General features: G+C 39.4%; 1 protein-coding gene across 11 annotated transcripts in view; it reads right to left on the bottom strand.

The window, feature by feature from the left end:
- mtd (TLD domain-containing protein mustard) overlaps nt 1–19295 on the bottom strand; it is a 125679-nt gene that overhangs the window by 47138 nt on the left and 59246 nt on the right. For 7 of the 11 annotated variants that reach the window (XM_034320939.2, XM_034320931.2, XM_034320935.2 and 4 more), the window contains 2 exons: nt 5087–5155; nt 4112–4218 (listed from right to left, as the gene is read on the bottom strand). In XM_034320939.2, the coding sequence (XP_034176830.2) occupies nt 4112–4218; nt 5087–5155 (176 nt within the window). The remainder of the gene's footprint in view (nt 1–4111; nt 4219–5086; nt 5156–19295) is intronic. The other 4 variants (XM_034320940.2, XM_034320947.2, XM_034320946.2 and 1 more) reach the window with 1 other exon arrangement.

Here is a 19295-nt window from a genome sequence, read left to right as displayed (position 1 = left end):
TTACCTGGGGTGAGAAAAATTCCACTTACCATTTAATTACCTTTTAATTATAATTTGTGGAATTAACCACGAACAACGTTCCAAATTATAAATTCCTACCTCGACTCTATCTAACTTTTAATAAAATTCAAAGTCTGAAATGAAAGGGTGAGAAGGCATCCCTTAAAATTAATAGATATCAAACTTCACACTTTTCCCCCTATGTTAATGCCCACACCTCCCACGCGTTTCGGATCAACATTTGCCGGTAGCCAACGATCGAAACCTGTTGAACACACGATTCTATAGTGATTCAACCGTAGTTTCCAATCTCAAGGCAACATAGTTGAACGTTGTTGTACCAAAGTATCCGTCGCCTATCGGTTACACGAACGATCTCGCACAAGTCCTGTTTCACTCTCGCCTTACTGTCATTACACTTTTCGTACGTGAGACACACGTTCAGAGGATATTTATTGCGGTTTCGAGGCAATCGCGTAGAAAAATTGCGCGACGAACGAGCGTTCTCTAGCTGACAACGCGCGTCGAGAACAGACTAGCGCCCAGTCACACGGTTGATCACCGACTATCACAGCCATGTTGCAATCACGTCATCGTTGGCGCGTTTATTTAAGTTTAATGCACGTCTCGTCTCATTTTTCGCTTCATATATTTTTTTCCTTTTGGTTATCACGTTCGTTTATCCGACTTCTACGAATCAGCCTACGACCGAACGTGATACGTGATCGTCTAACACGTTACTTCAACGCAAGGTCAGCTTTAGTTTGTCCGTCACCCCGGCCGAAATTATTGATCCAATTAAAATTCGGTTATTTCATACCAATGAGAAATTCAATAGACAATTAAAATAATATAATTGTAATGGCACTTATGTAACATTTGGTTTATTCGGTTCCTAGAAAGATATACACTAGCCTCTATTTACTTGTGAAACCTAGATAAGCACAATTCATCGTATTTTTCAATTCGATATCTATTAAGATAGGAAAGTTTATTTTAAGATACACTCGTGATCAAATCAGGATGTTCAGGAAAAATGATGGTCCTAAGTTCCCGCTCTCTCCTGGCGACCCATCCTTCTCCTAAGGCGCCTTGGGCGGTCCCGAGGGGAGGAGGCCCCATATATACATACATATAGTATTCGCCTGTGGCGAACTACCACTCGCGTGTAAGCGTTTACGCGGAAAAATTTGAACTGAAATTAATGTACTATTCAAACTTCTCAGTTATACAGGGTGTCCCAGAAACAGTATTAGTCCTTTAAGGGAGTGGTAGCTGGGGTGATTCTGAACAATATTTTCCTTTGCAAAAATGTTGTTTGAAGCTTCGCTTTTGAATTATTAAGAAAAACCGCTGGCCAATCAGAGCGCGCATAGCGCGCGGGCACAAGGGCGGCAGTCTCGACTACGAAAGCTGGGCTTGACCTGAGTCCCGAACGAACACTTTCGGTATCCCCCCCCCCCTTTTTTGTTATAGAAGAGGAAATGCATTTATGCACGCTCGAGATGATCCCCTTTCGTCTATTCGGCTAGAGGGGGCCCGGGAAGTGTGGGACTCATATCCGCCCTGAGGGGGCAGTGAGGTGGGGGCAAACCCAAAGAGGCAAACACTTTCGGTACTCTGCCGTCCCTGAGCCCACGCGCTCTGATTGGCTAGTATTTTTCCTTAATAATTTAAAAACGAAGCTTCAAACAACATTTTTGCAAAGGAAAATGTTATTCAGAATCACCCCAGCTACGACCCCCTTAAAGGACTAACACTCTTTCTGGGACACCCTGTATACTTAATTTTTAATAATATTTAATAATAAAAAATTAGATCGTTCTCTTTTCTAAAATTAGTATCGATATCGTTAAAATGAAAATCTCTAGGAAAGCCTGATTTGATCGCGAATGCACGTGACTCCAATATCAATACTAATCAATCCAAACAGAATTTCGAATCTTGACATCAATATTTAAGAATCGAGGTTAATTCTAAATATCCATGAATTCTTAGAAACAACACCTATTCGGTTGAAACATTTTTATCGTTTCTCATTAACGTACTCGATAATGTCGTGTTAAGTGATGACGATAGGAAGTCGATCCACCGAATATCAAATCAGAAGATCTCATTTCAAAGAAGTCATGCTCTAGAAAAAAACAACTCACGTCACCACCACAATTACGATAACTGTACTCTTTTGAAAATGAATTCTATACTTTCTTTTTCCATGATTTAATTTGTTCATTTCCATCGATGTTATTCAATAAGATATTATTGATAAGGATTATCTTTTTACTCTCGTTTGCAATGACTCAACGTATTCACGCTGTTCTTTCGACTCTTGTCCTTCAAAACTTTCCAAGATATACCTACTCAAAATTTCTCCACTCGTTTGGTCGGACTTTCTTAAGTACGTCAAACGATCAGAGATAGGTATGATATATTTTTTATGTAGACGAGGTTATTGTGAACGTGAACGTGTCCATGATGGATGTGTTTCGTAAGAAAATTTGGTGATACTGCTGGACAGGTTCTACCTGGAGTTGATTGAGAATCTGGGGTCGTCCTTTAGAGAATATCCTTTACAGTGCTTTTAAGTCATCGTAAACAACAATTTTAAAGAAACTGCTTCTGAATTCATGGAATTTGAAATTTGGACCCTTTCAAGGGTCAATGGTCACAAGTTTGTGACTGAAATTTGATATCGACCATTCGAGTGGTAATTTTTTATTAACACAATTAATTAAAAAGAAGAGATAAAAGAATTGTATAAAATTCTTCGAGCACATTCGAAAGGGTTAAAAATGAAAAGGCAGAGCGACAGAAATTTCCCTATTTCGCTGGCCAATCTAGCGCGAGACAATGCCATTCCACGTGGTAATTAGATAAATTTCCAGCAGCGAGTAGTCAGGGAATTCGAACGACTCTATCATTTGGCAAATCCTCGACACCCATTAAAAGCACACACAGGCAAATCGGGTCGGGCGTTATGAATGCTCGTTTTCTGTATACCTAGTCTGCTGTATATCTGGCCTGACATGGATTCTGTGTTTAATAAACTGCTCGCAGAGAGCGTCAGGACAGGCAGGATTTAAATTTTCGAGGTAATCTCCGCTCGTGCAAACGATACCTCCTCCACCCCCGGTTGGGGAAGTCGGGTCCCGCCGTTTCATCCTGTCTACCTGGATCTCCTCCCGTCCGTGGAATTCCAGGGAAATTAACGTCGATAACGTATCCGTTTAATGAAACGGTAACGAGAACATAATCGCGAAAGTTTTCCTTTCAGATTTTCCGATCCTTCTTTCTATTAAAGGCTGATATTTTCAACTCGTTATTTCGGAATTCGAATATTAATTCGGGGTAAAAATTCCGGCTACCGGAATAAATTTATTACCCGACCCGAATTTTCAGATACCTGCATACTCTTAATATTTTCCAATACATTATTAATCCTTTGGTAAATAATATCCTATATCCTGTCTGAACGTAACTGATAATAAATCTCTGTTAAGAATAATGATTACAATCTACCTGTTCGTCGAAAGATGGCCTGGAAGCAGCCGGATAAATCTTTTCGCTGAAAGAATGTCAATTAAGGGAACGCGCGAAGCGATCGATCAAAGCTGGCATTCGTGCCACTTTAAGAAAGTAAGTCAATGTAATTCGCGCTGGTAAGGTTGCATACGCGAACGACGATGCTCAGCGGCAAAGATCGAGACCTTCGTCGTCAATCGGTACGTATCGCGATCGATCCACGGATTTTCGATCAGTCCTGTTTCCTCGACCAATCGAACTTAACTTCCGTCTCTGCTTGATTTTTCTCGCGCGTTAAATGCATGCGTAACGTGTTCGTTATCGAGGCATCATACATCACTTTCATCTTTTACCCGCGCTTCTTTCGCGCTGAAAATCGCTTGAATTTCCTCTTTCAGAGATAAAACTAGAAGCGAAGATTTATCTGAGATAAAAATGCGATTGAAATTCAGTGAAGGCGAACGAAGATTAAAATGATACCGAATAATTGAATTTAAAATTGCGGATCGAAATAGTGAAACATAATTTTTCTTAAATAAAAGTCTCATTTTTCGTATTGTTTTTAATGGTAATCGATGGAGTTACTCACCTTTCGAGAGCTTGTCGACCGACTCGAAACGTCCTTCGACCTTGTTCCTCAAAGAATCCAAATCGAAAGGCGTCGTGAATCCATGATCCACGCTACGGCTCTTGCTCCTGCGAAAGGAAAAGTTTCGAATTAATAATTTCATTGATAAACCTCTCCGTACGCTTTCTCTCCATTCACTTTCCATTTGAAACGCTCGAACCCGCACGAGTTACAAAATTTTCATGATATACAGAGTGTCATAAAAGCTGGAGATTCTTCGTGTAAAAACTAACAGAAAAGTCCTTTACCATTTTGCGATCTAACGTTTCGTTACCGAGATACGAAGATTGGAAGTTCGACTTCCGGGGTGCCTCGAGTTTGCCTCGCGCGATTGGTCTCTGCCACGCGTCAGCTGATCGCACCCCGGAAGTGAGCCAACCGATTTTCAATCGCTCGTATCTCAGAAACGAAGCGACAGATTGAAAAATCGTAAAGAACTTTTTGGTTTATTTTCAAATGAAGAATCTTCTGGGCTTATAACGGATAGGGTTTTCTTCAGACACACTGTGTATCGCGTTTAACGTTGGGAATTACTAACGCGTATTATTCTCAGCTTGCAAAAGCGAGAGACCGACGAGGCGCGACACAATGCAATTTCACGATGCAACGAACCATGCCATGAGTCGTTGTATTAAATGAACTCTACAAGACGAATCAACGGGGACACGAATGGCCGGCGAAGATAGCAACGATCGAGCTTGAATCATGAATGAAATCTCGGAGCTAGGGAAAAAGTAAATTTCACGAGTGACGGGGCACGAGGCGCGAACAAATTGCACAACTTTGCAACAGGTATATCCGTTCAGTTGACAACTGGTTTTTCTCTTTATGGAATATTATAAAGGTTCACCCTATTCAAGTTGAATGTTTATTCAAACTTTTCCTTTATTTTATTTTCGACGGCCATTCAGGGTTTTGTGTTTGCGATTTACGTACCTGAAGTAAGATGCTGTGAGGTTCTCAGAAGATCTCGAATGCGTGATATCCTGGGACATTCGCCTGGACCTAAGGTGCAACAAACAATCCAAAACAACAGCAGTGAGAACACATGCGATTACGTGCAAGAATGCTTAAAATAAACTTAATTGAAAATCATAAAATCAAATTGAGGAGAAAGTTGAAGAAAAATGAACGACCATTGAAATTAATATTGGTAACAACTGCGTTCATGTTTCTCCAGAGGAAATTAATAAATAAATATACGTATAATAAAAAGCTCGACAGATTGAAACACAAGCGAGTATGTAGTATTAAACAAATGAAAAGAAAAAAAAAAGAAACATCTATTTATGAATGCTCATGCTATCAATTCTAATTGATACTTTCCTCCCATTTCTGGTTATGTGTACTTCAAGCATTGCAAAATATGGATCAACGAATTACTGCTTTCTAATAGTACTGTGGGATTGATTAGCAATTTCTAATAATAAACTTCTGCACTTTTTCTCTAATAATATTAAACATTAGTTAAACATAAATGTTTATCGTTAGTTAGAGATATTTACAGTCATACGTATTCTTTTATAAAATAAACGCAATTTTGTTATAATAATCGAATATACATAGTCACTGTACAGTCTTTGGAATCCTTAAAACTTTTTTATCTCAGAATCTGCAACATCTAACCATTCTAAACCAGCTTCTCCCTACGTGAAACAAATTTTCCTTTCACTTTTCATTATTTTAATTTCCAGCCAATTATTGTCGCCTCTCGGTTGCTGGAAATGCCGAGTGAGAGTCGGCTGTCGGGCGCGATTGGTTAACAAAGCGAAAAAGACGTTTTGAAACGTCGGTGTACGTACAAATTCCATGGGAAACCGGGGGCTCGATATCCGAGCGAGAGAACCGTCCATGCTATAACAGGAATTGGATTCGGTCGATTTGAAACGATGCATCTGCACCGGCTGACTTTCCAGCCGGCGCTAATTGCTGGCGACGCTTTAATTCGATTACCAAGCTACCCTGACGAGTTCACTCGTTACCGCGGATCTGCATTCGGACGAGCGTTTACTTCTATTTTCGAGCTGCTTGCCTAGGTCGACGGGTATTTCTGATGCCGTCAACTATCGCCTCCGCGTTTGACCCAAAGACGATTATTTCAGATTTTCCTTTCCTATCCATTAATCATTAATAATTCAAAGAATCATTAATAATAATCATTAATTATTCAAAGAATCGAATAATATGAAAAAAGGGAAATCCACGATTTCTAATATTTAATTTGAACAATGCAAAGGATGAAAAAATATTTTTTTCTTCTTCTAATTTTTAATAACCCTTCCTTTATGAACACCCGTCATCTTGACCTATATTCCCAGCAATTAGTTCAAGTGTTTAAAAAGAAATCAAACAATCGCTGGAGGCTCGTTAATTCGCAATCAACAGAACGCAGAGAGCCTTGTGTTTATCATCCTGCAGTTTCGCAGATGCACTCGCTGATAAGGTGGCGGCTGGCGCATTGGAAAACGGGTTTTTCAATCGACATACAAGGCGGAATCGTACAGTCGACTTCCATCGGAAGGGAGAAAGGTGATCGGTACACGTTGCACCGTGAGGACTGTTTCGAAATTTCCTGCTACGACACCTGCCGCGTCCACGGTCTTCCCAGCTGCTGTTTCGCAAAAATATTCCCCGGTGAACAATAAACACCAATGCCCAGGCGTGTTGAGATCGATCGGAAGTTCTTGGAATCGGTACTGGGGAATACTCGATGAATCGATAGACAGGTATTTTTCGACGAGTTTCTTTAACCGAGTGTTAAGGAAATTTATAAAATTCCACTGCATATTTCTCTCACAAGATGTTGCTAATATTTGGCAAATTAGATTATCGATTTTCGGGGCGGAAGAGGTTGAGGATTAAGGGAGGTCGCCATTGCACGCGACCCCCAAGAGGAAGCACAGGGTGACAGAAACTCTAAAGCCGGCCCTGACTGCCACCCATTATATTAAAAAGGTTCATTCACCTTAATGGAAGCCCGCAAAAAAATAAAACACTGTATACATACAAAGTGATTTCTCTTCGAATACCTCACCCGCATAGAGTCAATAAAAAACAGAGGAAGAATGATCGTTGCAGGATAATAATTGCAGGAATCCGATTACGAAGATCGTATAGATACATCCCTGGATCATTAATACCTTAGATTAATTAACTCGTCCTTGTCTGAGCGATCTGGTAAAAGAAGCTGAGACGACGTTTTCATCGGCGTTCAAGGCCTCTTCCTAGACTCAACTCGCGGTGGATTGATCCGTCGATCGGCAGAAGGTCAGTGTCCCCGTTTGAGGCCGCTTTTCGAAGCGGAAGTCGTCTCTCGCTTTCGAGCGTGAAATGCGCCGCGAATACGAGATCGGAATTCGTTCTGAGATACAGTCTCCTTTTCCTGCTCTCTTTTTTTTTTTAAATGGGAACATTCGAACGATGGGTACACTCGCGATGAAATCAGACTACTCTAGGGAAAATGGCGAGTCTGGGGAAAAGCGGGAACCCAGGACATCGTGATTTTTCCCGAAAGAAACCTGTGTTGAAACGAGTGTACATCGTCGTACAGTTTATAACCTTCTCAAGGAAGAACATTTTTAAGAAGCAAAGACTAATTTTATGATAAATAATATCTGACGGAAATTGAACGTTCAAATAAAATTATATCGAAAAGATCCGGTTGCCGGATACATTTCGAGGAAAAAAAGAGAAGAGAAAAATTTCGTTACGAACTGGTATCCCTCGACCATGGAAATTGGTTTCCTGGTTAGATACTGCTCCACCTTGAAGAGTCGCGGATGCGGAAGGTGAAGGATACTTGTTTCAAAATAAACTCACCAGACACCTAATTCTATCATCTGATTTATGAATACGATTCACGCTGTCAATTATCAAATTAGATTTTAGCCAATTAAATAATTAGTGCCAGTGACCGGCATTGGTAGCGTACGTGTTGAAGAGAAGGCCACTGGTGGTTAGGAAGGCACAGGGTCGAAAGGAAACGAAAGGACACTCGCCGGAAATGAATCTCCTAATAAGCCGATCGATTGGCAATATGTCCGATGAATTGTTTACCGAGGATGGTGTTACAGATCGATAAGGCTGGCGCATCGATTGTATAACGGATCGCATTGGAATTCCAGCGGCGATTTCGATCCACGCGACGAATACCAGAACGCGTCGCTTATTCGTCCTTCGTCGTCGTTGATGGACAAGAAAATTTATAACGAAACTTCTCGATGCTTTATTCGTTCCATACCATCGGTAATTATCAAATGATTAATACAAGAAGGGGCTTCGATTCCCATTTATATGCCTAAAACCTGAGAACTTTTCAACAAATTAATTCATAGAGTTGATGTTGGATTATAACTAACAGAAGGTAACTGCAGAGAAACTGTTTCTTTAAAGCCTCGTACTGACTTGTGCATTTTGCCCAAACGAATGCTCTCGGCGAACGAACGTGAAATTTCTTCGGTTGTTCGCGAAAATCTTTCTACCTGGGGTACCGTAAACCTTTGTATCTGGGTTCTATGGAGAAAGGTTCTTTCTACCGTAAACCAGTCGAAGTCAGAATGTCGACAGGAACAGATGTCACGATCGCCAGTGCAGCGTATATTATTATGAACACAATAATTAAAAGAAAAAGAAGAAGAAAAAATCAAGATAAACGATGGTGGATTAGTCAGATGTATAAAAATAGAGCAACCTCTAGTGATGAAAAACTAGTTAGAGATTTACAGATAGAAGCTAGTGGACATTTTAAAAATTTTGTGCGGATGTCATCGGAAGATTTTGAATTTTTAATAAACGCTATCGGTCCCAAAATTCAAAAAAACCACACCAGATTCAGAAAGGCTGAAATGACGGTGAAAGAACGCTTAGCTATAACGCTACGTTTTTTAGCAACGGGAGATTCATATTTGAGCCTTCAGTATCTGTTTAAAGTATCCAAACAATTAATATCAAAAATTGTTCTGGATTTCGAAAATCAGTTTATGACGGTTCATCAGGCCATATCATAAACTGAGTTTTTCCGAAGGGTAAATTCGACAGCGGTCGACTAACGGTACTTGGAAATTTGTAACCGGCACAGTAAAATTGTTCGCACGAATATCCTTTGATGGACCGACAGCCGTCGGAAAGCGTTCGTTCGTGCCTAGGGCCTTCGGCGAACACGTTAACGGGCCGTACTCACTTCAGCGTTTTTGCCCGAACGAACATTTTCGGCGTACAAATGCATAGGTCAGTACGAGGCTTTAAGTAAAAGCAAAAATGCCTCTACGTTGAAAACCTAGAGAAAGGCAATAGTAAGGCAACCAGATGTGTCTGGTTGTCGTCACCTAGGAAAAGGGACTGCATCGCTAGGCAGTCCCATAAACATTTGCAGGTCAAGAAAACAGACCACATCCACAGTATAGGAAAGAACAGTAGGATCACTCTGCCAAAAAGCGTACCAATAATTGTCGCATGACCGAATCGCACAACCAACAATATGGCGGCTGTGAATATATATGATAATAGTTTCTTGCATTTTAACCTCTGTTACTTCTAAAACATTCCTGTTGCGATAAAATTCAGTAAATTTTATACAGAGATATAAAATATGAGTGAAAGAGGTGGATACCGTTGTTCCTTCAAAGGGTGCCAAAGTGCAAGCAGTGACAGCAGTAACAGGCGTTCTAGGACACCCTATATTTTATATCTGTCAAATGATATTTATCCAACGTTTCTTGTACATTTTAGATATAGACATTATTATTATTATCATCATTGTTTTATCAAAATATTACCACTTTATGGGTTGTTTATTAATTTCTAAGATATGTTGTATACATTATACATTTGTATATAATTTATTAGGACTTTATTAATTGAATAATTGTTGTATATAATAATTGTATTGTATAGAGATTTCAATAAAATGTGTATTGTAATTAAATGTAGATATTTAATAGTCTTTTTATGGTATTCTACAGGGAGATTCTCTCGGCGCGCAACACAATAGCCGCCCCGCACAATGGAACCCTGCTGTGTTTGCGGGCAAAAAGCCCAGGAGGTCAAGTCGCCGGACCCAAGACTGCTCTGTGTGTCTTGGGTCCGGCGACTTGACCCCCTGGGCTTTTTGCCCGCAAACACAGCAGGGTTCCATTGTGCGGGACGGCTATTGTGTTGCGCGCCGAGAGAATCTCCCTGTATTACGAAATCTTTTTGATTGTACCGAGTGCTTTTCAAATTAGAGCCCGCGCACAACCAGCAATATGGCGATCTATTGGTCATGAGATCAAAGGTGCCGACACGGAGTGAGCCTACTGTTCTTTCCTATACTGTGCCCCATCTTTGCTTGAGGGTGTCGACGTTTCATTCGCTTTTGAGAGTTCTGCTGAGTTAGACATATTTTTCCGAGCCGTGTAACAAAGTCAGTTTTTAAAATATAAAACAAACTGTTTTATTTAAACGCCCATATCCAATAGTTGAAATTTACATTTCTCAACTTATAATAAATAATATAATAAAATCAGCTGAAAATATGGATCGTTGTTTTATCGATACAAACGAGCAATGGCTGTAAAGACATCTAGATCACGTGCGATAAGCCAGTTCTTTAAAATTAACCGCCTACCTCAATTACCCGGTCCGGCAAACTGTTAATTACTAAGTGAAGTCTCATGTTCTTTACACCGTCCTTGACATCGATGCACCGCCATTATATTCGACGGTCGAGCATGGTGTTTCTACGAGGCGACACCGTAAAAACTTGCACAAGTGAAAAAGGACAAAGAAGGAGGAGGAAAGGAGGCTCGCGTTTCGAGGCCTCAGGAATCCCTTTCTCGTTGTTTCTTACGAAATTCTCTGTTAACCGTAATCTATCGAGCCGAGTCTCGAACTCGCGCTCGAGTGACTCGACTTTCTAATGCTCCATCGCTCGAGGTATACACCTTCTGTCTGCTTCGCGAGCACGCGTCTCTTATAATGAGAATTATTGTGACGGACCGAATCCGAATAGAGGAATTGATGGCCGATTTGATAACGTAAGGGGGTAGGATAAAATAACACTTGTACCATGTCAATTTCAACCATAAGGAACAGAATGACTAAGCAGGGATTTCTTAATGCAACTTGATTACTTGTCAAATACTTTACGAATTCCAATTAGAACATTTCATAATGAAAGGTTGCTGATGATATATCTTTTAGAGGGAATATAATTAATGACTACAGGATAGGATTGTTAATTAGATAAATTTCAAAATAAATATAATTTTCAAAGGATTTGGAATAACTTAGTGAACTTCGGTCCTCTTGACTGACAATTTAATTAATGAAAATTAATACGAGTAGCAGGAAGCAGGGAAATATTCCACGAGTGCAATGTGACACCGTTTCCGGTTGATTATAATTAAAGAAATGTTGACGCGAACGGGGCACGTTCACCCATGCTATTCGACCCGTCGCGATTACAAATTATCACTCTCTGTGTAATTTATTCCTTTACCCACATCAATAATTTCCACACAATGGAGAATTATCTAATTGCCGTGTAAACGAATAATAGGACAACTTTATCTTCGCTCGGACGACTTTTCAGCCGATCTAACACTACTCTAATAGCAATTTAACAATTACACGCGAGAGATCAACATCAATGGGGGTCGGAATTAAACTGGTTGCCGTATTCGTGGTTTCTCGTACAGCATTTAAACCGATCTCGAATCATAATTGAAATCTATCAACGCGAGAGACACACGCATCTGTCCAGTTTTAATTGTATCATTGACACGTTCATTATCGTGCGGGTCACTCGTGATTAGCATTGTAGATTTAATGTAATCAAATAACCGAAACAGAACAAATTTTGAGTCGAGTTAATAGTTGCTGATATCATTTTTTATCAAATCAACATTGTATTCATTATCCATCCTACTATTGCAGGGTGGAGGACCTCTTATATGTACATATACAGTCAGAGGCAAAAATAAGTAGACACTATACAAACTAGAATACCTCGGTTAAAATTGAACTAAATAACTTGAGACTTTTTGAGAAGCTATAAAAATTAATTCACTAAAATATGTATTTTTATCGTTTTAAAAAATTACAATTTGTCGAAATCGGGAAAGAAATAGTAAAAGACAATTTTTCAATTTTTTTATGTGAGCCTCTAATGAAAATTTAAAATATATCTTTCGTAGATTCAAATTTAAAGAAGAACGTGAGTTCCGTTCTTACAAGGGACATTACCCAATCGACACACGCCGATTTTGATGCCCTTTGAGTGTGATATAGAACTCAAAAAAATATTTGACACGTATTTTTTTTTTATCGGTAATCGTCCATGCTGAAGGGGTGAAAAAAATGACAAAATAAGATTATTTTTCAATATATTTTTTAAACAAATAAATTTATCAAAAAGGTGGCTACATAGAAAAATTTGCTGTTCAAAAACACACAAATTCCATTTGAAATTTCTCGCCTACACCTAATAGTTCCTGAGATATTCAAGAAAATATGTTTTACAACCCCAACTTTGAGGGCTATTTTCACCCCTTCAGCATAGACGATTGCCGATAAAAAAAAATACGTGTCAAATATTTTTTTGAGTTCTATATCATACTCAAAGGGCATCAAAATCGGCGTGTGTCGATTGAGTAATGTCGCTTGTTAGATGAAAAGTCGCGATTTTTGGAAATTTTAATTACTTATAACTTTCAAATGCGCTGATAGATCTCGATGAAATTTTCAGCATACACATAACTTATATGAATCTACGAAAGACATATTTTAAAATTTCATTTAAAATCACTCGCATAAAAATATTGAAAAATTACCATTCACTATTTTCTTTTCACGATTTCAACAAATTGTAATTTTTTAAAACGATAAAAATACATATTCTAGTGAATTCATTTTTATAGCTTCTCAAAAAGCCTCAAGTTATCTAGTCTTATTTTAACTAAGGTATTCTATTTTGAACAGTATCCACTTATTTTTGCCTCTGACTGTATGTATAGGCCTATGACGGACCAGCACTTGCGTATAAAATTGATATTTTATTCAAACTTCTCGTGTATATACTAAATCTTATAATATTTTATAATTCAAAATTATATCGTTTTCTTTTCTAAATTACTTTCAATAATAATATCGTCGAAAATAAGAGTCTGAGAATTCCTGCTTTCCGTATATCGCCATTTCCCATGCGGAAGCCTGATCTGATCACCAGTGTACCACCTATAATTTCGAATTGCAATAAGATATCATAATAATTTTTAAAAGTTCTCGAGTTATAACAAAGAAACGGTGCAGAGATGAAAATATAGCATAGGTACTGTTTACAAGCGACAAAATATATTTAATAATTAAAAATGATATTTTCTTTTCTAAATTACTTTTAATAATAATATCGTCGAAAATAAGAGTCTGAGAATTCCTGTTGTTCCTATATCGCCATTTCCCCTAGAGAAGCCTGATCTGATCACCAGTGTACCACCTATAATTTCGAATTGCAATAAGATATCATAATAATTTTTAAAAGTTCTCGAGTTATAACAAAGAAATAGTGCAGACATGAAAATATAGCACAGGTACTGTTTACAAGCGACAAAAATAGGTTTAGAAACGTTCGACTAGTACAACCACGTACCAACTACCGCCGTCAGTTTTCCTTTCCATGCATGCGCTTGTTCTCGATATTTTGCGAGTGGTGTCGTTTCGTTTAACAAGCGGAAGACGACGTTTCCGGTCAACTTTACGACGAAATATTAAACAAACCGTACCAACGCGTTCCATCGACTAATTCTCTCCAACGCGACGCGTCTCGTCTGGCAGAGAATCGCATGTTCGCTTTATAGATGCACTTGCAGCTACGATCGAGGGAATGCCAAAGAATGCCAACAACAAGAATACACACGCGTACGACGTACGTTTGTTCTACATTCTGCGAACGTGTCGGGTGATAGGGTTTCTCTGAATTAATTCGCGAGCAACGAAACCGATGAATCGATGTTTGTTACCAACTTTTCCTCGAACAATACATTTTCAGGACTCGAGGAAAGAAAAATTGGACGCAAGGTTTACCGGATTATAATACAGAACATGTGATACAAATTCGAGGTAATAAGAAAGCAAAGTGGAGATCCAGTACAGTCACTGCGAAAATAATAGAACTCGAAAGTACAAGTGATTCTAGAGCGAGAAGATAACATTAAGATGGTTCTAAGTTAATAATTATAACTACTATAAATTAATAAGGCTGGATTTAGAAGACTCCTAACTCGCAAAGTCGCGAATGGATGGCACCCTAGGTGGACGTAGAATCGGCGACGCACGGTAATTTCCCAGAGAAACATTAAACATTCACCTAGCTGGACTTGGAATCTCCTTAAGTTCCCCTAGATGGACTTAAAACCTCATTAAGTTCCCCTAGGCGGGCTTAAAATCTCCTTAAGATTCCCTAGCTGGACTTGGAATCTCATTAAGTTCCCCTAGATGGACTTGAAACCCCCTTAAGTTCCCCTAGGCGAGCCTGGAATCGTATACAACTAATTTTCTGTGAATTATTACAAAGTTAATCTTGGCGATTCTCAACAAAAATCGAAGAAAATCTAAATTCTGTCTGTACCCAAAACACGTCACTGATTTTCCCGGATCGAATTCCTTTCTTAAACCAGTACCTGCAGCGGCTGTACCAGTGGTAATAATAATATCCTTAGCAGCGCCTATAGCAAACCCCACGTACAGCATATCGAGACACTTCAGGTTCCGCTCTTTGTTCGTTGGAACCAGTCTGTACTTACACATCTCAATCCTTTCTTCTCTCATCCGGTTCGACCGGCATTCCTGGCCAAGCTTTTATCTTTCCCCGGGGTTTCTCGATCTCGAGACACACCCCGCCCGTCTGGCTTTATCGTTCGAACCCGCTAATAATCGCGTGGAATGCGGGACCGATGAAAAATATCGCGACGATCGAGTATGCTCGTTCGATGGCCAACGTGGATCTCGATTATCCTGCGGTTCGAAGCAAAGGCGCTTGGTCACCGTGTACCAGCGAATCAGAGCGTGACGCCTCGATCCGTGTTACGAGCTGCTGGCCAACGCACCACCGCTTCTCAGGGAAACCGTACACGCACGATGCGTAAGCGATTCGTTCTCACGAAGGGAATTTGTTTCTTGGAGAAATTACGCCAGCGTAGCCGTCGCTTTGTCTAAACGAGCCAACGTTTTGAATACTAATGCTTCGAGTTGACGGTTAGGTGCATGCTCGCGTGCAACTTGGCTAGTAGGCGGACAACATGCTACGTTAGGATGTGCTTTGACTTTTCCTAGGCTTTTCCTAGATTCTTTTTGGATTATCTCTAGGCTTTCCCTAGGTGGACTTGGAATTTCTTCAAGTTCCCCTAGGCGGGCTTGAAATCTCCTTAAGATTCCCCAGCTGGACTTGGAATCTCCTTAAGTTCTCCTAGATGGACTTAAAACCTCATTAAGTTCCCCTAGGCGGGCTTGAAATCTCCTTAAGATTCCCTAGCTGGACTTGGAATCTCCTTAAGTTCCCCTAGATGGACTTGAAACCTCATTAGGTTCCCCTAGATGGACTTGAAACCCCCTTAAGTTCCCCTAGGCGAGCCTGGAATCTCCTTAAGTTCCCCTAGGCTCTCCCTAGACGTGTTTGAAATCTCTCTAAATTCTCCCTAGATTCCCCCTAAAATCATCCTATGACCTTTCTAAGGCGAAAGTGTAAATATTTGTCGATCAAGTCCGATTAAGTCGAACGAACGCACATGGCGGGTTAGCAACATATGTCCACCAGATGATTCGAACGCATATGTGCATTCATAACGTGGCAGGCGAATTAAGCGGCTTCGACACGCGGTATGCGTGCGTAAGAACGCCTTGCACTTTCTCGAGCGAACATATATATCCTTGGTACACGAGTGAACGTCACTTTCTCACAACAAATATACACGCCCTTCGCGAATAAATGTCGCTTTCTCAGTGAGCAAACACACCCTTCACGGACATATTTAATGAAGTTTCTAACATCAAGTCATTAGAAATTTCATTGGACGAATGGCAGTCGAAAGCTGGCTCTTTTAATGAAATGACTGCGATAGCAGTAATGTAATAACAGTAACGTAGCATTTAATACTTTACTTCGTTTAGAACGTTCAAAACCGGCAGAATTGTCAGAACAGAGGTGAATCTACGAGATGATAAACTGTTCGTTTGTGTCGACTCAGGCTGTCGCAGATGGTACGCAATTTTTATTATAAACGCACGGTACATACAAGCAGCGGGGCTTATCGTGTTTATTATTCTAGCCGAGTCTGCTGTGGCAGCGGGATGGGTGGCGTTGCGCTTTTCTTCGTTAAATTTTTGACGTCACTGGCGCGTGCATTTTCATTTTAACGGCGCTTAATAAGCTTCACTTTTCCTCCTCGTTCTGGGATTCGTAATTTTTCAATCGATTCAACTACTCGTTCTAGCATTTAATACCATTCAATTTTTTTTATTTCTCAACGACGGTAATTAATATTTTCCAAAATATACATAAATACCCAAACAAATTTGTAAGCTGGGATAACTTTCGGGATCTCGCAACTGGTCAAAACAAATTGAATTCGCAAGAAACTAAGATGAGTAACTGCCAATAATAAGACCGCAAATTACGTAATCAACAGTGGTCGAAATTGTTTCCACCAGAAACGCATCTGTGCTCTCGAAAGAGGCTCGGTGCATCTCTTTGTGCACCTCTTGTTACGACTCGTAGATAAACACGTGTCGCACAAATGCATTGTGCATACGCTTATTTGCATTTCATCTGTCGTTACGGGCGCATATGTACCAGCTGGTATTTTTATCGCTCCGCGTACCTACCTACGTCTATACGCGTCTTCTCGGTTCATTTATCTCTCTTATTTCACATTGTTCCTTGACTTTTTTCCCTCGTCCACTGAATATCTAATTGGACGCGACTCCGTTGACGCACAACATACGAATTAATGGAAGAGGATGATCCTTCAACGACGCGGAACGGAAAATAGCAGGCAGGAAATTGGATTCGACTTGGGCAGATTTTATCGAAAATAAATGTTTGTACGGGACATATTATGCCAACTCCACCGATCTGCTAAAAATATATTATTATGCCAGGTTGTTTTCAACCAAGCCGAAATCGACGTCAGGAAGTGTTAAAATTACAAAAAGGTGATCGCGCTGAATATTAAAAAAAAGTGTCCTAGAGAACATCAGATGGTCCATTTGTACAAAAGCAATACGAGATTCCGAAGATAAAGGAAGATTTCTGAATCGCTTGAAAAATATTCTCGAGGAACGATCTCGTTCAGACGTTCGATCGCTGCATAAAATTTCACGATGGCTTTCAATTTGAAGAACCTTTCATCTTTTTAGAACGATAAAGCTGACGTGAACGCCATGAATCTTGGGGAAAAAATGTGGAAAATTAACGACTCGCAATCGAACGGGGAGAGAGAGGGATGAAAAGAAGCGAACGGAAAAACGGACGTGGTTGGATTGCTAACTTGATACGAGCTCCCAATTTTTGCAAGAGTAAGTGAAAAACTGCGGATCGGATCGACCTAATTTTCTTGGTAAATTTTCCTCGTCAGCGGGAAAAAGGGAGTTCGATCGCTAAAATCAAGATATCCATAAAAAGAAAAAACAGATATCTTTGAATCGTTAAACAATTGAAATCGAGGCTCTCTCCATGGTCCGCCGTCCGAGGGGTTGAAAAATAATTCTTCGTTTTCAACGGATTCTACCCACAAGAAAATTCTCCTATACATAATTGCAAAACGAATCGTACGTGTGACATCTCCAGATGTTTATTTGAATCGTGACGAAAGATTCGCAGAAAATAACTTGAGCCAGTCAAATTGGCGGGAAAACGTGCGACGCTACTTGGAACGGTCGTTAAAAAAGAAAAACAGTGTTTAGTTTGCAATAAAACGATTGAGCAATCAGATGCTGCGAAGGTCATATTTGTTATGGTAATTGAACGATCAAAACATTGGCGTTAAACGATGTCAGTCACTATCATATATATTGATGGTGAAATGTTGATAGTAGCTTTAGACGAGTAGCAATAATTGATAATCGGTAAGTAGATAATGTTTCTAACGGTGTTTTCCTGCCGCACATGTGACAGATAACGAAAACGAATAACGAGACGAATTTAACGAACTTAACTAACTCGACTACTTCACAATAACAGTTCTCTTAGATAAAAGCTAACCTTCGAGATAATAGGTGCAATTATAAATAAAAGTAGATATAACAGACGTCTCGAGAAAGATATCAAAAACCGTTCAACCTGTTATGGAACACGTTGCATTAGGAAATGATAAAATATGTTAACTGTCATAGTGAAAGATAAAGGGGTTTATGGTGACTTAGACATCAATTAGAAAATAACTGAAAGTTTAAATTATTAAACTTTTTTCTAAAATTAATGGTAGAAGGGAGAAGATGAATTTTGAATAGTATTAGTTAATATTTAAAATATTAGTTGATAGTTAAAATATAAAATTTTTTATGTTTTATTAATTAATGGAAGAAAGGCGGAGATGAACTTTGAATAGTATTAATAATAGTATTAACTAATATTATTCAAAGTTCATGTCCTTCTTTCTACCATTAATTAATAAAATATAAAAAATTTTAGAGGTCGACTCCCCTACGGCAATCAGATGCATATTTCCTCTATCGTCATTTTGGAACGTCCTATGGCGTCACTATGATCAACAATAAACATGCATCGAATTTCAATATTTAACTTAGCGGGATTTCCAAGAGGAAATTTTAGGAAATTTTCTTCTCGTTTGAAGAAACAGATAAATCGAAGATAGACAACGCACTGTGCGTCAATGGAAGACTCCACTTCCAGTCTGCTATGATTTTCCCGCCACCGAGACGGTTCTTTTATCATCGAACGGTAACGCGCAAAATTTTGTCCGCGAATGGTGCGAATAGCTAAACAAATTCCTATGACATCATGTTTAGATGTAGAAACATTAACCGATGGTTTTTATTATGCGAAACACTTTCCATTCGACTACATAATAGAAAAATAGTATGGTAGCAAGAATTCGATTATGCATACCGTTATTCAGTTCTGTTTCGTTATCATGGATGGTAAATAACACTG

This window comes from Osmia lignaria, chromosome 12, assembly GCF_051020975.1.
Source record: "Osmia lignaria lignaria isolate PbOS001 chromosome 12, iyOsmLign1, whole genome shotgun sequence".
Lineage (NCBI taxonomy): Eukaryota > Metazoa > Arthropoda > Insecta > Hymenoptera > Megachilidae > Osmia > Osmia lignaria.
This window is presented reverse-complemented; position numbering and strand designations above follow the sequence as displayed.